The 22,799-nt window shown below is 30.4% G+C and overlaps 3 protein-coding genes across 3 annotated transcripts; all 3 read left to right on the top strand.

Annotated features, from left to right (window-relative positions):
• Positions 1-278: 278 nt before the first annotated feature.
• On the top strand, positions 279-1,310 carry LOC101216106 (abscisic acid receptor PYL4). Its single transcript, XM_004148578.3, has one exon. The coding sequence runs from the start codon at positions 495-497 to the stop codon at positions 1,110-1,112; it is 618 nt and encodes a 205-aa protein (XP_004148626.1). The 5' UTR covers positions 279-494; the 3' UTR covers positions 1,113-1,310.
• An 8,782-nt stretch (positions 1,311-10,092) lies between these two features.
• On the top strand, positions 10,093-12,748 carry LOC101214350 (protein trichome birefringence-like 34). Its single transcript, XM_004150963.3, has 4 exons — positions 10,093-10,790; positions 11,627-11,823; positions 11,905-12,066; positions 12,239-12,748. Exons 1-4 carry the CDS (start codon positions 10,239-10,241, stop codon positions 12,600-12,602), a joined length of 1,275 nt encoding a protein of 424 aa, XP_004151011.1. The 5' UTR covers positions 10,093-10,238; the 3' UTR covers positions 12,603-12,748.
• A 1,350-nt stretch (positions 12,749-14,098) lies between these two features.
• LOC101214109 (protein trichome birefringence-like 35) lies at positions 14,099-17,220 on the top strand. Its single transcript, XM_004150962.3, has 6 exons — positions 14,099-14,630; positions 14,712-14,991; positions 15,395-15,566; positions 15,751-15,947; positions 16,045-16,197; positions 16,775-17,220. Exons 1-6 carry the CDS (start codon positions 14,426-14,428, stop codon positions 17,103-17,105), a joined length of 1,338 nt encoding a protein of 445 aa, XP_004151010.1. The 5' UTR covers positions 14,099-14,425; the 3' UTR covers positions 17,106-17,220.
• Positions 17,221-22,799: the final 5,579 nt, after the last annotated feature.

The raw sequence follows: 22,799 nt of genomic DNA on the forward strand, positions 1-22,799 counted from the left end.
AAATTTGATAGATTATTTTAGGGAATCTATAAAATAGAAAATTGAACTATGTGTTGAATGAAGAGATTAACTTTTCTATTTTGTATCAACAGTTGTTTTATAATTTATCCGAAACATAGCGAAAAAGATATTTATTTATTAAAAAAAGTGAAAACTTATTGAGATATTAGATATATAAAAAAGTAAAGTTTGTTTGAACAAAAACAATAAAAAGAAGAAGTTTTTTATTGATTGAATTAAAAAATATAATAATCATAAAACGACAAAGAAAATTCAAACAAAGAAAATAAGGGTATTTATGTCATTTCGTCCATCCAAGTTGGCCTCCGCCCTTCCATGAAGTTTGCATAAACTGCTTCCGGTTTCTCTTCACCGAATAATCAAATTGCAAAGGGAAAAATAAAGTGAAAAGCTGCCATCGCCGCGGCTCCGATTTCAGCTATATAAATCAGGCAGCAAAGGAGAAGAAAAGAGAAACCCCACTTACACGGAAAATGCCTCCTAATCCCCCTAAATCATCCGCCGCCTCCCATCGCATAACCCACTCCTCCACCGTGCCGGAGTTTTTCAAGCGCCAGATTCAAACACGCGCTACCGCTGTTCCTGACGCGGTGGCGCGTTACCACAACCACGCTGTTTCCATGAACCAGTGCTGCTCCGCCGTCGTTCAAGAGATCGATGCCCCGGTCTCCACCGTGTGGTCCGTCGTCCGCCGCTTCGACAACCCGCAAGCGTACAAGCACTTCGTCAAGAGCTGTGACGTCATCGTCGGTGACGGCAACGTTGGAAGCCTCCGTGAAGTTCGCGTCATTTCCGGCCTCCCGGCAGCCAACAGCACCGAGCGGCTGGAGATTCTCGACGACGAACGTCATATTATTAGCTTCAGTGTCGTCGGCGGCGAACACCGACTCGCTAACTACCGGTCCGTTACCACTCTCCACCCAACCGGCGACGGCACCATCGTAGTGGAATCGTACGTCGTCGACATTCCTCCGGGAAACACCGAGGAGGACACGTGTGTGTTCGTCGACACCATCGTCCGATGCAACCTTCAGTCACTGACTCAGATCGCTGAGAACCTGAATCGCCGGAGCCGAGCAGCGCCGCCGTGAGGTTTTTTTAATCGTTGGTTTTTTTCTTCTTCTTCTTTTTTTTTTTTTTGGATAGCTGTTAGAACCTGTGAAGTCGTTTTGTTTGACGATAATTTTAAAAATAATGTTGAGTTTTATATTGTATTATCAAGTAATTACATGTATTATGAATCCATTTTTTTTCCTCCTTTTTAATTGATAATTTGATTTTTTTAAAAACAATGTTAGAAAAATGCTATTCATTTTAATATATTGTTTTTTTTTTATCACAAACTTCTAATGATTAACCTTTAAATATATAGTAATACGTCAGACGTCTTTATACTCTATAGATTCATGTTCTAACGAGACTCATTTTATTACTACTCCTAAATCAATTAAGGATATATGGAGAGAAGAGAATATTTGAAATCGAGTGGAACATGACTCGAAAAGAATACCTTTTTCAAATTAAATTCAACAAAAGATCGAGTAAATGTAGAATTTTTTTATCGATGTGAAAAGAATGGTGTCAATGGAGTTGTTGACTCAACTTAGATTTGATGAACAAAATGCATTTTAGTACGAAGTTGCCAAGTAAATTAATGCTAGATTTAAAATCAAACTCCCTATATATGTGTTAATTTGATTAGAACGGATATAGTAAAATGTAGTAACTTGCCATTATTTACCAATGGTTAGTCATGGCTTACATTTTTAATTGGATTTAATGTTAGATTTATATTTATATCTAAATGATTGCATATTTAGAATAAAAAAAATTACTATCTCACTCAATAATTCAACCACATCAAATATCATATGTATAATTATAAACTTAAGCCATTGTTATGGAAGTTTCACCGCCATATTAATATCTACCTCTACCTCAACATTGAGTTACCTAGAACAAATTTTATTAGATATGTGAAACAATAAATCTAAATATAATACAAAGTCTTAAAATAATAAAATAATATGTTACATATAATTCATAAAACGAAGATACTAAAGTTATTTAGGAGGATATAAAAATATTCATCATTTGATAGACATGTATAAAATTAGTTAAGATTTTTCTTCAATCTTCATCACTCTCGAATATCCACAACCTCAACAAATCTACATAGTTTATTATACTTCCTTTAAGTTAAAATAAAAACCATTACTTTTTGGAAGCAACAAACCTAAAAAAACAGAAAAAAAAAAAAAATATAAGAAGAAAATCTTTATAAGATTAGGTCCCAATACGTACCTTTGTATGAATCGATGTGACAATGCATTCCTACTTAAAAACAAATAAAGATTGCAAATTTTTTTGTTTTATAAAATTAAAATGTGACAAAAAATTAGTTAAATCAATATATCATCATTATTTAAGATAATTAACAACTCCATTACCATAAATTAGCATAATTTAATTACCAAACGTTGTCTTAGTCTCATTTTTTTTGTTTGCTGATCATAAATGACCAAATGAATATAGTGTAAGAAATGCAATTTAATAATGAAATAATAAAGTAAAGTTGTTTAATGGGTGGAGGGGAAAAATTAGCTAGGATAATGTGTTAGGTTTAGTACAACCTAGAAAAGAAAATATTTTTGGTACAAAATAGAATGAAGAAAGTTGTTGAAATTAGAATTATACACAAAGAAAAAGGAATTAGTAAATTAAAAGAAGAAGAAGAAGGAGAAGAAGGAGAAGAAAGAAAGAGAATTTGAATAGGTTATGTCAACTTGCAACTTGGGAGAGGGTTTAGATTAAAAAAGAATGGGTTTTGCAAGTTGCAAAAAATTTCTTTATAAAGAATTGTTGATGTGTTTTGAATAAGACTGCCCCTTGTGCAAGTTGGTATGCAAGTTGGTGTGCAAGTTGGGAGGGGGGGGCAGCTTTTAATGATCCCTCATGTTTTTTCTTTTCTTTTCTTTCTCCCACTTTTTACTTTTTTTAAATTCATTCTATCAATTTATTTAAATTTGGTCCTTCTAAGTTCTAATATATCTAATTCATTTTTATAAACAAATATCATTCTATTTTGTCAACTATATATAATTTAGTGTAATAAAGAAGCAATGGTTCTACATACATAAATATATTGTTTATTCATTGTCAATGGTAATGATAATGATAATGATTATGTTATAATAACCTTTCAAATTTTCAAGATTTAATTTTATTTTAAAAAAGTTATTGAAAATTTGATTAAAATTTTGATATAGTTGTTGTATTTAAAAATATCTTTTAAAAAAATTAGATGAGAAAAAAGTATGAAGTTTGAAAATTAATTTGATTTATTCTCTATACACAATTAAAAGCATTTATTATTGGGGGTTAAAAGGAAATGTGAATTTTGAAAACGAATTTATGGAAAGAAAATTCAGTTTAGCATTTTTCTTTTTGCCTTTTTCAAATAGCTTAATTGATGGTTAACCTCTCTCTCTCTCTCTCTCTCTACATATTTCATGGGGTTTTTCTTATTTAACTTTTAGACTTTGACCAAAACAACAAACTTAATTTCTCTCCTTTATTCAATCAAATACAAAGATTCTTTTTTTTTTTTAAATGAAGAATTTTATATTAAAATAAATGGGTTTTTTCAAATAATAAAAAATACAAACTATTTATGACAAACAAAAATTAGTTAATGACAAAATTTCATTACACTTATTTTAAAAATAATTTGTGTGTTTTCTATTTTTGACAATTTCCTTTAAAAAGAAAAAGTTTTTAATATTTTTTGTTTAAGTATTATGAAATATTGATGGTTGACTAAATATATGGATTAGTGTACTTTAAGAAAAGTTAATATGTTTTTAAATATAGCAAAACGAATCAAAATATTTTTAAATATAGAAAAAAGTGATGGTGTATTTTAATAATAAAATTTAATTGTATTTTCATATTTCATAGATTCGATATGATAATATCGATATATGAAGTGAACTAATATTTCCATTACATCATAGAAAAATTAATATAACAAAAAAAAACCTCATAGTGTCATAATAGAAATAATATACATGTTCACTTATACGAAAAAACAATATATTTATTTAATAATTTATGTTTATCCTTGTAGTTTTTTCTCTTCCAAAATATCCATAAGAAAATATATTTTATTGATATTTTCATCAAAATTTGTGTAAAATTAAAACTTTAATAGTTTTATCAACATCAATATTTCAAACTTTGTTGTACATTAACAATAGATATTAGTGAATATTGGTTGACTACTATCATATATCAATACTAATAAATTTATTATATTTATAAATATTTTTAATATTATGGTTAAAGAAGGTGAGTATTAAAACTATATTTATTTGTGAATAATTAAAGACATACATAGTATTAAAAAAGAAGAAGAAGAGTATACATATATCAAAATTATATTTGACACATTCTAAATGGAGGAAGGAAGGAAGGTCCCAATGACAAACCCTTAACCCAAATCCCAAATACAAATTTCCATAAATTATATTTGAATAATTGTGTATTCCTTCCTAATGCAAGTTTCTAATTAATTTATAGTTCAATAATTAAAAAAGAAGAAGAGAAATTCAAAAGCTTGGAAGATGAATCTAGACAAAGTACTTTGAATACATCTGATTCAATAAATCTCAAAATACTATTTTAGATAATAAACCCATTAAAATTAGTTTTTTTTAGTATAGTGGGTTTTGTTTATATATAAATAAAGAGAAGAAAATGACAAATTCATATTTTCTATTGTTGAAATTGTTTCCAATATTAAAATCTTAAACTAGTAATAATAGAACAAAATTAAAATTTAAAGTTGAGTGAATCCTCTAACTTTATAAGTATTTAGGTTATTTGGAAAATTCTATTCACTACCGATCTTTTTTAAAAATAATGTAAAATTTGAAACATATATAAAAAATAGGAGGGGTGCAAAACTATTTTTAAAGATAGGTGATTTGAGGTGAAGTCGTGTACTTTCCATGCGGTGGACCCTATATATTCTATTTTTTTTTCTAATTTTTTATTTATACTACCCTGGGGCTTACATTTTTTTATTTTTTCATTATTTATATACGTGGGTCCTATACATTTTACTTTTTCTCGTTATTTATATATACATACTCACATATAATATAATATATATATTAAACCTTCAAATTCTAAAAATATCTTTTTTATTAAATTAATTTATATTTTATTTTTCTTTATATATATTTAAATATCACAATTTCCATCTTCAATTTTTCTTATTAAATTTATTTTTCTACTTTAATTTAATTTTTTCTTAATCAAAATTACACATATCTTTTTTTCCAATTTTTAATTGTTTTAAAAAAACTCACATACTTTATTAAAAATATATTAAACAATTGGAAATAGAAATAATAATAATTATTTTTATATATATATTAAATATCTCAATCTTCAATTTTCTTATTAATTCATCTTTTCTAATTTAATTTAATTATTTCTTAACCAAAATTATATATATATTTTTCTAATTTTCTGTTTAAAAAACACATATTAAAGAAATATGTTATTAAAAAATACATTAAACAAATAAAAATAATAATATTAATTAAAAGGAGTTGAAGCTTACCCTACAAATAATAATAACAACAAATTTGTAATTGAAAATTATCCGTTAAGTTTTTAAATTTAATTTGTAATCGAACTAAATCTTGTTTTTTTCCTTTTTGTCATAAACATGAATTTTTTTTATTCAATTACCAACGTGCGTTAGTGGCTTCAAGTGTTATTATTATTTTTTTTTTAGTAATTTTAGCTTCTCTCAATTATTATTATTATTATTACTATTTTAATTTGTTTAATATATTTTTAATAACATGTTTCTTTAATACATGAGATTTTTCTAAAAAAATTGAAAATTGAAAAAAAAAATATATGTATAATTTTGATTAAGAAAGAATTAAATTAAATTAGAAAAATGAATTTAATAAGAAAAATTGAAGATGGAAGATTGTGACATTTAAATATATATAAAAAAATAAAAAATTAATTAATTTAATAAAAAAATATTTTTAAAATTTGAAGGTTTAATATATATATTATATTATATGTGAGTATGTATATATATAAATAATGAGAAAAAATGAAATGTGTGGAACCCACGTATATAAATAATGAAAAAATAAAAAAATGTAGGGCCTAGTGTAGTATAAATATAAAAATAAGGAAAAATAGAATATGTGGAGTCTACGGCATAAAAGTCGTGTACCTCAAATCACCTATTTTTAAAATTAGTTTTGCACCCACCCTATTTTTTATATATGTTTCAAATTTTACAACATTATTAAAAAAGATCCATTCACTAGCAAATGCATACTTTACATTTTAAGAATTAAGTGTGTGTATATAGTGTAGTTTTTACTTAATTTGTAAATTTTTCTTTAATTTTCATTAAAAACGTTTTACAATAATTGTCACAATTTTTTAAATACAAAAATTAATTACAATTAAGTTAAATCAGTTACAAACTTTACACACTCTAAACTTCCACATTATAAATAAAAGATAAATATTACTCAATATATATAAACTCGATTGTTTTTAAAAAGGTAAAATCTATTTTAAGTTTTAAACATAGGAAGTAAATATTAAGTTGGTTTTTTCTTTCTTTTTTATTTTTGAAAAATAATTGCAATAAGAAACTACAAAGACTCCAACAAACAAGCATCCATCTCACAAGCAAAGGAAAACCAACCAAAAGCTAAACAATCTCTACTACCATCTCTAGCTAGAGAGAGAAGATATATGAGAGAACTAACAAAAATAACTCTGTAGATCATCATCCTGTGGATCAGGCGATGAACTTCACACCATTTTGTAGAGCACATGCACCAAACAAAGAAGTTAGCTTTGATATATGAGACAAACAAGAAAGTGCTTTACATAAATCAACCACCACCCATTAATAACACTAATCAACTCAGCACTATTTAGTAATAAATTAAAAAAAAGAGACTAACATCAAACATAAAAATATTGTTAGATAAACTATTAATCAAAGCAAGAGTTTTCTAGATTTTTGATATCTCAAGAAGACTTAGTCACATTGAGCAAGAATAAGACGAGACCTATAGCAGAGTGACGAACCACCTAGCTAATTCCATGGGTCTTAAAAGGATCGACCTAGAAAGCATTAGTGTTGATCTTCCAACACTCGACCAAAGGGGAGATAACAAACCATGACTCGATTGACTCACCAATCTACAAAATGGGGAGCGCCACAGTAGCCAAACGAACAAAACTCCTCAATATGCAAAGCGATAATCCTGACCAAAGAGGCACCATTTTTGACATGTGGCCGCTAGAATAGTTCACCATATTATGATAGCTCCACACATCCTGTAAAAGGATGGTCGTGGTCAACTCCCGATCCGATCCACAAAGCTGATTGAGAAATCCATCCCAGCAATCCTTGACCAATTAAAAAAAAAAAAGAAAAACGATGTAAAACAAGGAAAAAAGGAAGCCAAATACCTATTGTAAACTTGCAACCAGCAGATATAACAGGAGAAGGTGACTCTAAACATTTTGTGTAAAACAAACAAAGGAGATAAATATTAATTTGTACTTAGCAGACAGGATGTCCTTTGATAGTTTTCAAAACGTAGTTCGTTCTTAAGTTCACACATATCAATTCCACAAAGACTCTTTAAGTCCAAGAGAGTATGAACTAAGTAGATTAAATTCCATAAATCAAATCAAAATTCCAGAACCCCCAGGTGATCATTTCAACTTTGTTCAAGTACCTTTTTTTTTCTTTGAAATAACTTACCTCTTCTTTTGATTTTCAATTATATGTTGAGAGATTTTAAACAGTTAAAAATATGTAGCTCATAAATATTTGGACTTCTTATATTTTGTTCAACAGCCAGTTGGCTTCTATATTGGACATTTTTCTAATATTTACCTATATATATTTATAAGTTTGATCAGGAAAAAAAAGAAAAAGATTTTTTTTTTCAAACATAGAAAAGGATTTTGTAATAAGAAGAAAATTGATAAAATAAAAAAGTAAGATTAATTCTTTGCCTTAAAGAAACTTCAAAAGCATTTCACACAAACTTTGCTATTAGTTTGAATAAATCAAAAACAGAAATAGAATAAAACATATATCCCCAAATTAGGCAGACTGTACCAATCATTCATCTTCTTCTCCATTTGGATATTTAATTATAATTCCAACATTCTACCTTCTAATCTTAATTCACTCTTTAATTTCCATGACTTTACTTTCTCTTCTTCAATATTTTACAACAACATAATTTTGGGGTGGTGATTATTTTTTTCTATTGAATTTAAATGAAATCGAGGGAATATAGTTAAACTCAAACAAATGATATAAATAAATTTACTCATAAATTAATTGATCTAGTACATTTCAAAAAATTATATATAAAATGAAAAAGCATAGAAAAAGAAGGAAGTAAAGTTTTAATCTATTTTTAATCAACAAACTTAACCAGGTACTTATCATTTTTTACCATTACTCATCCTTCAATAATATTACATTGTGTTACAAGTTTTGTTATCTTATGTTACAAGCTTGTCCTTAAATTGATGTCTCCGTCGCCTTTCCAAAAATAGGAAAGTCATACCTATATAGTTTAGCAATTCTCTTTGATTGAATCGTAATACCTTAAAATGTTTATAATAATTAAGTACATTAACTCTTAAGGTGATATTACATATACCCTATGTATCATAAACATAATGAAAAAGTATAGATATACACCCACTTCATTTAAGTTAAATATAATGGTGGTAAGCTAACACATTTAGTGATGTGTTTAGTTAAACTAAAAAAGTTAATATATGAACTTATTCAAAGTCTTAAACATACCAATCAAATGGACACAAATTTGATTAAAGTTCAATGTTGATGCCAAAATAGAGATGGGAGAACTTATGCCTAACCTTCATGTGACACTAGTGTGAATTCGTTTGACAGGAAGATGAACGTGACTCGTAAAAAAGAGTGCGTAAATCGATGTGGTGTTTATCACACACAATTCAATGCTTATGTTAGGAGAGTGAAAGAATATGAAAGCTAGAAGTTTAAGAGTAAAATTCAAGTTACCCTCATACAAGGTTATAGTAATGTATTTAATTGAAAAGAAGGTTAAGTTAATCAAATCTTATCTTAGACTTGGGGTGTGCCTGTGCAAAAATTGGAGTCAAGACCAAAGCTAAGAGAATGTTGAGCCAAAGGCTCGAACCCAACTCAAGCTCAATGTCCAATTATTTGTGTTAGTGAGTTATAATAGTTAGTTGTTGAAGTATAAACTATTAGTTTAGTTTGAGTTATAATAATTTGTGTTTTGTTTAAATAAAAAAAAAAAGTAAATAATGCAGTAAAAGAGAAAATATGAAGTAGAGAACTGTACAAATTTTAACAAATAATAAATGGAGCAACAATTAAAAATTTTGAAATAATATTTACTATATTTAATTTTAAATTATAAATAGTTGTACATATAATTGTTATGGTTTGTGTTTGAGTATAGAAATTACTCCATCAACTTCTACCCAAAACCCAATTTGTTTGAAAAAACATGTATTCAAAACTTTACAAATAAAGAAAGTCAAGGAACACCATTTTCTTCTTTACACTCAGAGAATATAACATCAAATGAGGTAGAGGTGGCTTTTAACAGCTAATCTATTTTTGTTTCTGTGTTTTTTAAGCAAGAGTTATGATGTTTGTACTTATTTAATCTATTTCTTTTAATCAATGACATATAATATAATATGAAGTTAGTGGACCAAACTTACAAATTAAACATCAATAACAAACATTAATGATAAGTTATAACAAAGGTTTCCTACTCCTATATACTTTCACACAGAAAATTAGTTATACATTTATCTATTATACTAAACATAACCAAAAAAGATTTAAAATAGATAGGTACCCAACCCAATTGTGAAGTGAAAGATTATCCATATCCATCTAATTATTGCTTTCACAATACAGAAATATAATTCTACTCCAAGATTCCTATCTGGAAAGCAAATTCCTTTGATACCCATTTCTCACCCACCACAAAACTCAAACTCATTATGAATCTTCAAAACCCAATAATCTCACAAAATCCCATCCCTGAAAACAGAGCTCCAAAACACACACCACCTCTCTCACTCTCTGTTTTTTAAAAATGCCTTCTAATTCACAGACAAAATTGCCAAGAAAATCTCTTTTAACCACAAGTCCAAATCCCACTTGGGCAATCCCAATAAGAACCACTTTCCGAGCTGCCCTCGCTATTCTGGGAGCTCTCCTTTTCCTCATCGCTGTTTATTTGGCACAAAACAGAGCACAAGTTTCGGAAAATTACAGAGCCAGCGGCGATGATGGAGGCGGCGGGGGATGCAACTTGTTCAGTGGGAAGTGGGTTTTTGACAATGAGTCTTATCCGCTTTACAAGGAGAGTGAGTGTGTTTTCATGTCCGATCAGTTGGCGTGTGAGAAATTTGGGAGGAAGGATTTGGGGTACCGGAATTGGAGGTGGCAGCCGGAGGAATGTGAGCTTCCGAGGTTTAATGCGACGGCGCTGCTGGAGAGGCTGAGAAATAAGAGGATGGTATTTGTGGGAGACTCGTTGAATCGTGGGCAGTGGGTTTCAATGGTTTGTCTCGTCGGCTCTGTTATTCCGGCGCCGTTGCAGACCATGCAGAGCAATGGCTCCATGATGATCTTCAAGGCCACTGTGAGACTTCATTTCTTTCTTCTCTTTCTTTTAATGGGTTTTTTTTATTTATTTTTATTTTTATTCTTTTTGCTTATTTTGTTTTTGTTGCTATAAATTTGATTTAGAATTAGATGGATGGAAGTGTTGAGATGTCAATTTCACAAAAAAGAAAAAAAAAAATTCATAAGAAAGTATCCAAATCCATAAAATGTCTGATGTGAATAGGTGTTCTTAAAAAAATTTAGAAACAATCTTTTTAAACTATAAAATTATTGAAAATAATTATAATAATTTGATTGTAGCTGCATTATTTTTTCTTTTGAAAGATGAAGATATATTTTATTTTTGTGAAGGTGTCAAAATAAATATGGTTAAACATGATATGACAATATTAGGAAAATTATAATAATATGAAACTTTTTCATTGTTTTTTTTTCCCCCTCTAAAAGGGTGAGTCTACTAAGGATATGTTTGCTATTTTATCCAAATTCACATTTTTGTTTCCAAATTTATAAATTAGAATGAATTCCATACCGAAAAAGTAAGACTATATTTACATTTTTTTGAAAAAAAAAAATGATAATGTATTTGGTTGTTGGTACTATAAAGTGAAATTAGGAAAATGATGTTAAGTGTTTAATTATTTTATTAGATATACTAACTAACCAATACAGAGTTTGTGAAAATATTAATTTAGGGTTAAATCATGTATTTGGATTACCAACTAAAGACACAAAAAACACAAGAGATTCAACTAGTGGTAGGAGTAAACAATAAGTTTATTAGAATAATTTGAGTAATATTATAATAAGGTAACAAAGGAGAATGAAATATGATTTGTTTATGGAACAAAGGAATACAATGCGACGGTTGAGTTTTATTGGTCCCCTTTGCTGGTTGAGTCAAATTCGGACGATCCAGTCAACCATAGACTGCCAGATCGTATTGTGAGAGTAAAGGCCATTGAGAAACACGCAGCCCATTGGGGGGACGCCCATATCCTCATTTTCAACACTTATCTTTGGTGGAGAAGGCCCAGAATTAAAGCTCTGTAAGTGGCCCATGAGTTGCTTGCAGGTTGCATAACAATTGATGGTTAGTTAGTTATGTTTAAAATATGATTTGGTTTCAGGTTTGGATCGTTCGAAGATGAAGAACAAAGTAGGTTAAAAGTAGTGAAGATGAGAAGAGGATATGAGATGGCTTTAAGGACGTGGTCAGATTGGTTGGAAGTTAATATAAATCCAAACAACACCCAATTGTTCTTCATCAGTATGTCTCCCATTCATGATAGGTATATCTTCTCCCATCATATCTCTTATCCATTTCTAAACTTTCATTTCCTATTTCAAACTTGTTTTTAGAAATTCAGTCTTTAATATGTTATAATTTGAAACCATTTAGGTTGGATTAAAACGTTATTTGGAAAAAATCTTAATACCCAAAATGTGTATATATACATGTAGGGGTGAAGAATGGGGTAAAGGCAAAGGTGAAAATTGTTATGGTGAAACAGAGCAAATCAGAAGAGTAGGGTACAAAGGAGAAGGGACAGATCCAAAGATGATGAAGATAGTGGAAAATGTACTAAATGACTTGAAAACAAGAGGATTAAATGTACAAATGATTAACATAACACAACTTTCAGAGTATAGAAAAGAAGGGCATCCATCAATTTATAGGAAGCAATGGGAAGCATTGAAGGAAGATCAAATTTCAAATCCAAGTTCTTATGCTGATTGTATCCATTGGTGCCTTCCTGGTGTGCCTGACGTTTGGAATCAGCTTCTTTATGCTTTTATTTTTCAATCCAATCACACACTCTACTAATTAACCATAATTTTAATTACCCCTTTTTTCTTTCCAAATTTTGTACTTGTAACTAAACAAACCCTCCACAACCAATTGATGGGTTTCTAAGACAAGATTGATAGAGATTGAATGATAATAGCAACCTCACATTTTTCCATGCTTAATTTGGTTGATGTACGTGTTTGGTCTATGTATTTAGGGTTTCATTAGTGAATAGGGGGGTTGGTGATGATCGGCAAGGTTCAATCATGAACCGGAAAATGTTGTTAAATAGTATTTGTTGTTTTAAATGTGATTATTATAGTTTTATATAGTCATTAACTCAAACAAAATACGTAGCTGAGGGGGAATAAAGTAATTCTTAAAAGACTTATAATTGGAGTATATCACACCTTCTGATATAAACCAAGATGTCCTTGTGTTGCCTCCAGGACCAATCACTCGTTCTAGAACCAAGAAAGTACCATTAACATTGAATTCTCACGTTCAAAAGGTAGTGCACTCAAGTGAAGATTCAAGCAACAACAATTTATCATAAGATGTATAATTAGAGTTAGTTGACGCTACAGGATGAAACCAATTAACCTTTGACATCTCATGATTTCAAGACTGCTATACAATGCTTTGATTTGGATTAGATGACTGATTTCATCAAAAGGAGGGGATTAGATGACTGATTTCATCAAAGGGAGGGGATGATACGAACCGACCAAACATCTAATTATTAATTAGATTTTATTTAGTAATTATGATGTAATTTTAATATTTTCTAGTTTTATCCTTTCTAATAACATTTAACTAGGGTTAATTTAGTCTTTTTTACAATGGGAGGCTATTTAAGTCTTGCTCTAGGTTGTTTCAAGTAAGTTTTTTACGATTGAAGTTTACTTTTCTATCGATAGAAATTCTCTGGTAGCCTTATCATCACATTTTTTTTTACAATTCTTGATTAAGTTGCATGCCAAGAACATCCACATAAGGGTTGTATGCCAATAACATTTAAGTAAGTTTAATCGAGGAGTGTTCGAATTTGGAATAAGAAAATAATACTCTTGATTTTCGATCAAAGGATAGCCAAATTTAATGTCTTCCACTCGGTTGTTGTCAAATTGATTTGGAGTTTAGAATATGATAATAGGAGTTCACGAATTTAGTTCCTAAATTTCAAATCCTTCACCTTTCATATCACATTCCCTTACTAAAACTTTTCCTCAAGTTAGATACCAATAATTTCTTACCATCTTAAACATGTTCAATAACAAATTAACCTCCATAATTTTTTCTTCTTAATACCTCATACTAACTTTTTTCATACCTATGATAATTTGATATTCATTCCAACTTCTAGGCCAAAGAAAATTCTTTCATTTATTTGATTTTAAAAAACTTTACATTCCCATGGATTTGGTTGGAATAATAATAACGAACAAGGAAAGGAGATAATTTATCAGGTGCTATATAAACTCTCATAAATTTAGCAAATAAATAGCAATGGAATGATGAAGAATTGACAAAATTAAGGATATAGAAAATGATTTGACTGCGACAATAACAGTTGAAGACCACGATTGAGAGTTCTTTCTTTCAATCCATTCCGCATAATCTTGCCGCTACAGTTGCTAAGAAAAGAATCCATTTTTTTCTTCAATTTTCACTCAACAGAACGAACACTTAAGTGGGGTCATTTTAGAAAGATCATGCTATGAGATCTTCCGGCTAGCTCTGAATAAGCTCAGATTTATATTTGTAACCTGCTGGGGGTCAATGGTTCCTTTTTGTTTGAGCTTTTTTGAAGTGGGTTTTAGTCAAAATCCTTTTTTGTTTTCCTCCTTTTCGAATTCATGATGCAGCAGAGATGGAATCGAAGAAAAACCCATTTACATTTACTAGGTTTACTCTTTGTTTTCTTCATAGTTTTGACAATCCTCCATAGCGAGCATAGCATTCAACAAATCCATGAAAACCCAGATCCTGAAGCTCACCGACAAGATGCTTCGCTTTCATTTGTGAAACCTAATGTTTTAATCAGTCGAAATGGAGCTCCTGGTATGTTTTCTTCTTCCTTCTACTAGGCTTTAGTTTACTTCAAATTTGTGTGATGAAGCTGTCTTTTTTTGTGGGTTGTAGAAATTTTGGATAGATTCAGTAAGTGTAATGGAACGAGAGAGTATAGTGGCCGGAAAATCTCGTGGTCTGGCCGGAAAACGGAATCAAGTCGTCGGAAAGTTAGGTCGGAGAGGTGTGATGTGTTTTCAGGAAAATGGGTTTTTGATAACACTTCGTATCCACTTTACAATGAGTCAAAATGTCCTTACATGTCGGACCAGTTGGCTTGTCACAAGCATGGAAGAACTGATCTGAGGTATCAGTATTGGAGATGGCAACCCCATGACTGCAATTTGAAGAGGTGAAATTCTCCTTCCTTCTCTTGCGGTTTATCTCTTTAATTCTCTGATAAAATTTCATGGATTCTGTTTTTGGTACTATGAAGTTGAAGGCTGCAAAGGTATGGTTTCATTGTATAGATATAGAAATCTTGAGCTTGAAGCTCTCTTTTGGGAGATCAATAGTTTCATATTGGCATAAAAAGAAACAATTACCTGAAATGTGAAAACTGATAAGTCTTGTCTAATCCAAACAAAGCTCATTGATTTGATCTCCCAGCCCACACTTGTTGAACTCAGAAAACATTTCCGTGTGAAATATTGGGAACGGATCCTTCTCTGTTTCAACTGCAATGTGCTAAAGTTGAAAATAGCTTCTTCTATTGGTAGTCAAATTGATGGATCTCTTCTTAACTCTTTTTGTAGATGGAACATTGCTGAAATGTGGGAGAAGTTGAGAGGGAAAAGGTTGATGTTTGTTGGGGATTCGCTGAATCGGGGGCAATGGATTTCAATGGTTTGTTTGCTTCAATCTGTGATTCCAGCTGATAAGAAATCCATGTCGCCAAATGCCCCTCTTACCATTTTTCGAGCTGAGGTAAATAGTAACTTGTTTAGGTTAGTGTTCATCTTGTAGGAAATATTGTCATATAACTTGCAAAATCTCTTTAACATAACAAGGGGAAATCAAGATTGGCTCACGTGAGAAGAATCCTTTTCATTTGACTGCTGAATATTGTCTTAAGATATAATTTCTCTGTCATGTGATTTATGAATTGCAGGAGTACAATGCCACCATAGAGTTTCTCTGGGCACCCCTTCTTGTGGAATCCAATTCAGATGACCCTGTGAATCACCGATTGGATGAGCGAATAATACGTCCGGATTCAGTACTTAAGCATTCGTCAGAATGGGAGCATGCTGATATATTAGTTTTCAATACCTATTTGTGGTGGAGACAAGGCCCAGTTAAGCTATTGTCAGTATAACTTATATTCTATGTTTAGTTCAAGTTTCTGACTTGCCTTCAAACTCTAATATCATGCTGCTTATCGAGCTTAAACGTTTCCTTGTAGATGGAGTGCTGAAGAAAATGGAGCTTGTGAAGAACTAGATGGGCGTGAAGCTATGGAATTGGTTATGACGACATGGGCAGACTGGGTGGCTTCACGGGCCATTCCCCTGAAAAAACGGATCTTTTTCGTCACTATGTCCCCAACGCATCTGTGGTATGTTCCTAAAACCCTGCTAATGAACTTCCATTAATCATAACACTTAGTTATTACCATATTCTGCTGTTTAGTACGTACTGCAAATAGTTTTTATCGTCACCTTCTATCTCATCCTGAAATCTTGGGATTGCCCTTCTGTTATATAATCGACAATCAAAGATTAAGAAAAACGTAAATAGTAGATAATTGTGTGTTAGCTACATCCACAAGCAGAGAAAGACAATTTTTTATTAGAAAGAAAATATCAAAATACAGATCAAAGGCACCAGCAGACTAGTAGAGTAAGAGAGTTTCTACAGCACCCTCCTCTAAACCTTATTAGCCAACATTCAACTTAGGTTTTGGGGGCATTGCCCTTGAACACCTGCTAGGTTGCATCACCCATGGACTCTGACTTGCTATTCAGGAGATTCCATGCTCAATCATTTAATTAAAGTACCAGATAACGTATTCAAGATATTCCAACACTTTCTTATCTATTTACTTGCAAAAGCTTTGATTTGTAAGAAGTGTTATCATCATCTCATCATGAATATTGGGAAAGTAATGCACTGCTTGTTTCCATGAATCTAAGGAGCCGAGAGTGGGAACCAGGAAGTGAAGGGAACTGCTACAACGAGAAAACACCAATCGAATTGGAAAGCTATTGGGGAAGTGGGTCAGACCAGCCAACAATGAGCACTGTCAAGAAGGTCGTTGACAAGTTAAGCTTAGAGGTAACAGTTCTCAACATCACACAGCTTTCAGAGTATCGAAAAGATGGTCACCCATCCATCTATCGCAAGTTCTGGGAAGAGCTAAGCCCCCAACAACTATCAAACCCTGCAAGTTATTCAGATTGTATACATTGGTGTTTACCAGGTGTGCCTGATGTTTGGAATGAACTTCTCTTCCATTTTTTGTGAAAATATTCTGGCTTATTTTATAGAATTGGTTTTATAATTGTAATTTGTTTTATTGGAAAATCTCATGAAAAAGATTAGGTTTTCCTACTCTTTATAATATTATTCTTTTCTCCTATGCTTGGTATGTCATCACATCACACTAATTTGCAGTTTGTGGATCTCACAACTAAACAGCATATTGTTTATCACAACACTAAATTACTTGGAGTAGAGTCACTCATCTAGCTGCAATGCTTTGGTCGAATATCAGTTGCTATCCTTTGATCACTTGCACTACTCAAATATTTAACTGCACTGTAATTGAATTGTAAAACTATAATAGTTCTATACGACCTGATCTCGAGCAAAATAATTGAGATCCACCTCTTTTTCGGATTCTATGACAAAAGAAAAATGGAAACTATACGAAAAATAGAATGCCTAACCTGATGTTGTAAGTGATTTTCTCTATCTTGCATTGTATGAATGCAGCAGATTGACATAAAATGCAGTCTCAAGTCCAAACAAAAGTAAAAATTTTGAATTATGGCTCAAAGTATAAATTTTTACTAAAAATATTTACTCAAACAAACTATTTATGTTCAAATATTTGAATATTTAAGCAAATAATTTCAGCTTTTATTTATTATAATTTTTTAGTCAAACAATAGAAAAATAAAATCTCTACCTCCAATGTTAGAGCAATTAGTGTGAGTTGTATATGAAGTAACTTTCAATTCTTTTAAATATTTATTATATTTTCATGTTCTCATAATTATTCTCATTTAAATATGATATCAGTTTATTTATACCATCTTTTTAAATTCGAAGCGTTACAATTCATTTATAAATATATATGAATTTATTTGAAACAACATTTGAATGTCATTGAGTATATAACCAATATATAAAAGATTGAAAAGTTGGAAGAAGAAATTTGAATTGAGAGTGAGAAAAAATGATTGAATTAAGAAGTCCTCAGGTTCAATTATTTTGGAGGGATGAACATCAAATTCTTTGTTCCTCCTTCAAAGCTCCGTGGAGGGGATTGACGGACGAATTCATAAACACCAAATAGTGACAATGAAGAAAAATGTGAACAAAATATGCTAAACCAAGAGATTATGTAGCTAAAATTGAGAGATTGGTAGAGAAATGTAATTTTAGGAATCTTTTGAAAATTGGGAATTCTTTAGGCATTTTCTTTTCACTTTGAAGAACTCTCAAGTAACTCGACCCTAACTTTTGTAACCTTAACAATGGATGTTTGTTATCTTAGGATTAGAACCATCCAAAGAATATACGCAAACTCAATGAAAATAAACCAAACGGTTCGCTATCAATAAAGGGTAATTACAATGGATTACAATTTTAAGCATAATAATTAAGAGTATAACACTATCTTTTTTTAAAAAAATATAAATATAGCAAAGTTTATCAGCGATATACTTTAGTTGTTACACTTTTATGGTCTATTAATAACCAATAGACTCATGTTGCTGATGGGTTTTGACAAACTTTGCCATATTTGAATTTTTTTTTAAAAAAATGTTATTATATATATGTTAATACTTCGAATTTAATTGTTTTAGATGGTAGAGTACATGGGTTGTGTTGGGTTAGATTGGAAAATATTTTAGACTCAACCTAATTTTTCGAGCTGTAAATTTTTTCAACTCAACCCAATCATGTAATACTTGGGCTGGGTTGAGTTATTTGAGTCATTTATTAACATTTTTGTTCTGAAAACAAGAAAAATGTTAATACTATTGTGAAATAATAACAAAAAAGAAAAAACAACATAAATGAGAATAGATGAGTAGAGAAGACAATTGAACTCAATTGTGGTGTGTATTACAAAATAAACATCTATTTATAGGCTATGTGATGGTATAAGTGTATTGTTGTTGCAATTCGTCTAGGAGTGATGTGTTGTTAAGCCTTAACCCCTAGACAAAATACCCAGACCGAATGCGTAATGTGTTGGTATCTCGCCTAGACAAATCGCCTTCTCTAGTTAGCTCACGCACATAACGGTTAAATTGCCAAATGATCACTTTGCCTACTAATCTCACCATCTGGTTAAAACACCTAGTGATCACCTCACTTGTTACCTGGTTAAAATGCCTAATGATGAAAACACTTGAAAAAATCGTCTGGTCAGAACACGTACTACAAAACCGAAAAAGTTAGAAAATGGTTGAGTCGCAGAGCTTGCTGTCTTTAAGACGTTTCGCGACTCTACTCTTTTTGTGCAAACAGATTTGATCGCCCCGTCATCCCCAAGATTTTTTTTATAAAAAAAAAACCAGGTTCTTCATTTAGTTTTATATTGAAACTAATCAAAATTCTCAACACTCAAATAGAAACTCTAATGCTCGATATACTAACAGAGAATTTTGGGAGAGGACGAAATCGTTGTTTTGTCTTTGTCCGTATATTTTAGAAGAGAATAATGAGATAAATATATAGTAAGTCGGAAGAGACTCCAATGGTCATAATATTAATAACAAAAGAAAAACTGATTGATAAATACCATTTATTTTGAAACACGATTTCGGTTTTGAAAAGTTTAATTTACCAAAAATGTTTATAATAAGAAAACGGTTTAGCAAAAATATATTATTATTTTATTCCTCTCCACGCCCGTCTGGCGGTGCGTGGAGATATCAACAAACCTACATTTACCTATCTCCTCATCTCTTCCAAAACTTGGGTGCCCTTGGAGCCTAAACCCATGAATAAATATGTGAGTTTATATAGGAGACTTCCACGTTGCTCTCCAAGTAACGTGGGGATGCATGTTTAGAATAAAATAATAATTAATATTTCTTTGCTCAAAATTTTTATTACATGTACAATATAGAATTCAATAGGTTGGATGTTACAACTTACAATTGAATGGTAGTTATATAACAATTAGTAACCTATATGTTATGGATATCTACATTCATAATATATAATTATATTTTATAATACTCCCCTTAGATATCGATTTTATATAAAATAAATGACTCGTTAAAACCTTACTAGGAGAAAATCTGATGGGAAAAAAATTCTATTGAAGAAAAAATAGTGCATTATTTTGTATATTTAATAACTACTCCATTCAAAACCTTGCTAAGAAAACCTAATGGAGAAAAAAAAAAAAAGACAAGGAAAAATAGTATAATATTTCTACTCCCCCTTATGAATACATCATTTGAGTTGTCGCATTCCAATGTTGTACACTAGCTTTCCAAATGTTGATGTGGGTAATGTCTTGTGAATAAGCCTGCCAAATTGTCTTCTGAAGAAATTTGTTGAACACTGATGTCACAATTTTCTTCAAGGTCATGTGTATAGAAAAATTTTAGTGAAATATTCTTTGTCCTATCTCCTTTTATATATCTTCCTTTCATTTGTGTTATACACGTGGTATTTCCTTCAAATAATATAGTTTGCTAAGTTTTTACTCAAAGACAAACCACATGTTTCTCGAATATGATGAGTCATTAACCTCAAATCATGCACATTCTCTACTAGCTTTATGAGTTGTAAGAATTTTTATATGATTCTCGATGAATTGATCATGATGGTTTCCTTTACAGATTGCTAAGATATAACATTTCCTCCACATGTAAATAAATAACCTGTTTGAGATTTTGCTTTATGTGAGTCAAATAAATATCCAGAATTTGCATAACCAACTAGATTGAAGTTTGATTTGTTTAAATAAAACAAACTCATATCGATTGTTGCTCGAAGGTAACAATGTACATGCTTAACTTCATTCTACATTAGTGCACATATTGTACTAAGGTATGGTACGTCAGGACCAACTAATTTTTCATTATTTTTTTTAGGGTGAAATATATCATTTTTCACATTTAGTGATTGAACCACCATTGAAATGTTCAATAGATGTGTTTTATCCATATAAAATCTTTTTGAAATCTTTATGTATATATTGATTGATGAATAAAAAATTCATAGCCTAAATGCTCGATTTGTAAGTTAAGGCAAAATTTTGTTTTGTCAAGATCTTTCATATCAAATTCTTTCTTCAGATATTCCGTTGCCTTTGAAAGCTCTACAAGAGTTCCAATTATATTAAAATCATCAACATATACGGCTACAATTATAAATTCTGACGTGATTTCTTAATAAAAACCCATGGATACATTAGATTATTTTGATAATATTCTTTTAATAAATATTCAATTTGACGACTGTAGCACATTCATCATGATTGTTTCAATCCATATAATAATCTTTGTAATTTGAATGAATATAATTTTCTAGAGTTTAAATTATATGATTCAAGTACCTTAAATCTTTTAGGAATTTTCATATAGATTTCATTTTCTAAAGATCTATACAATTATGTTGTAACTACATCTATAAAATGTATATATCAAGCTTTTCACATACAATCATGGTAATTAAATATCTTAATGTAATAGCATCCACCATGGGAGGATATGTTCCCTCGTAGTAATTGTTTGGTATGTGAGAAAATTCCTATTCAACAAGTCATGCTTTATATCTAATGACGTCATTATTTTTCATTTATTTTACACAAAAATACTCATTTAAATCCCATATGTTTTACACCTTCAGGTGTATGAACTACAGGTCTAAAAACTTTACATTTTGAAAGTAAGTTCAATTGTGCTTGGATAACTTCTTTTCACATGGGTCAATCCTTTCTATTACAACATTTGTCAACAGAATTAGGTTCAGAATCCTCATTTTCATGAATAATATTATGTGCAACATTATACACAAAAATATTGTCCACAACTACATCAGTTCTATTCCATATTTTTCTTGTCATAGTATAATTTATCAACATCTCATTGTTATCTTCATGTACTTGAGTCTCTTCAACAATTTTACTATTAGTCGTGTTCAGAACTTCTTCTTTAATGTTCCTATTGTCAATTCAGTTATTTCAACTATTGATCACTTTTCTTTTTCGAGGATTTTTATCTTTTGAACCGATTGGTCTACCATGTTTTTGGCGCAACGCTGATTCATTAATTGTAGCAACTTGTTGTGTCAGGATTTCAATTCTAGATGGAGCATTTGTAGCTGAAATATATAACTTGGTTTTTTTCTTAGTATCTGTAAATGCATATGGCATTTGGCATTTAGTTTGCTACACTTGTAAATAAATTATCTTTTGAACTTCTAGTTCACATTGCTTTGTATGAGGATCTAAATGAGACAATAACGATGCATTTCATGAAATTTCATTTTCCAACTTCTTAATTCCTCTCTCTAATGTTGGAAAAATTGTCTCACTAAAATGACAATCAACAAATCATGCAGTAAATACATCACCAGTCACGAGTTCAAGGTATCTAATAATTAATGGAGATTCAAATCCGACATATATTTCTAACCTTTTTTTAGGTCCCATTTTAGTACATTGTGGTGGAAAAATTGGAACATATTCTGCACAACAAAAAATTCGAAAATGAGAAATATTTGGCTCTAGGCTATAAGCTAATTGTATCGAAGAGTACTTATGATAAGATGTTGGTCTTATACGTATAATTAATACTACATGCAGAATAACATGACCTCATACAAATAATGGAAGTTTTGCTCTCATAAGTAATGGTCTAGCAATCAATTATAAATGCTTGACAAATGATTATGCCAAACCAATTTGGTTTTTAACATGGAGCTAAAAGATATTCAATATTTATCCCAATTAACATGCAA

This window comes from Cucumis sativus, chromosome 4 (genome assembly GCF_000004075.3).
Source record: "Cucumis sativus cultivar 9930 chromosome 4, Cucumber_9930_V3, whole genome shotgun sequence".
Lineage (NCBI taxonomy): Eukaryota > Viridiplantae > Streptophyta > Magnoliopsida > Cucurbitales > Cucurbitaceae > Cucumis > Cucumis sativus.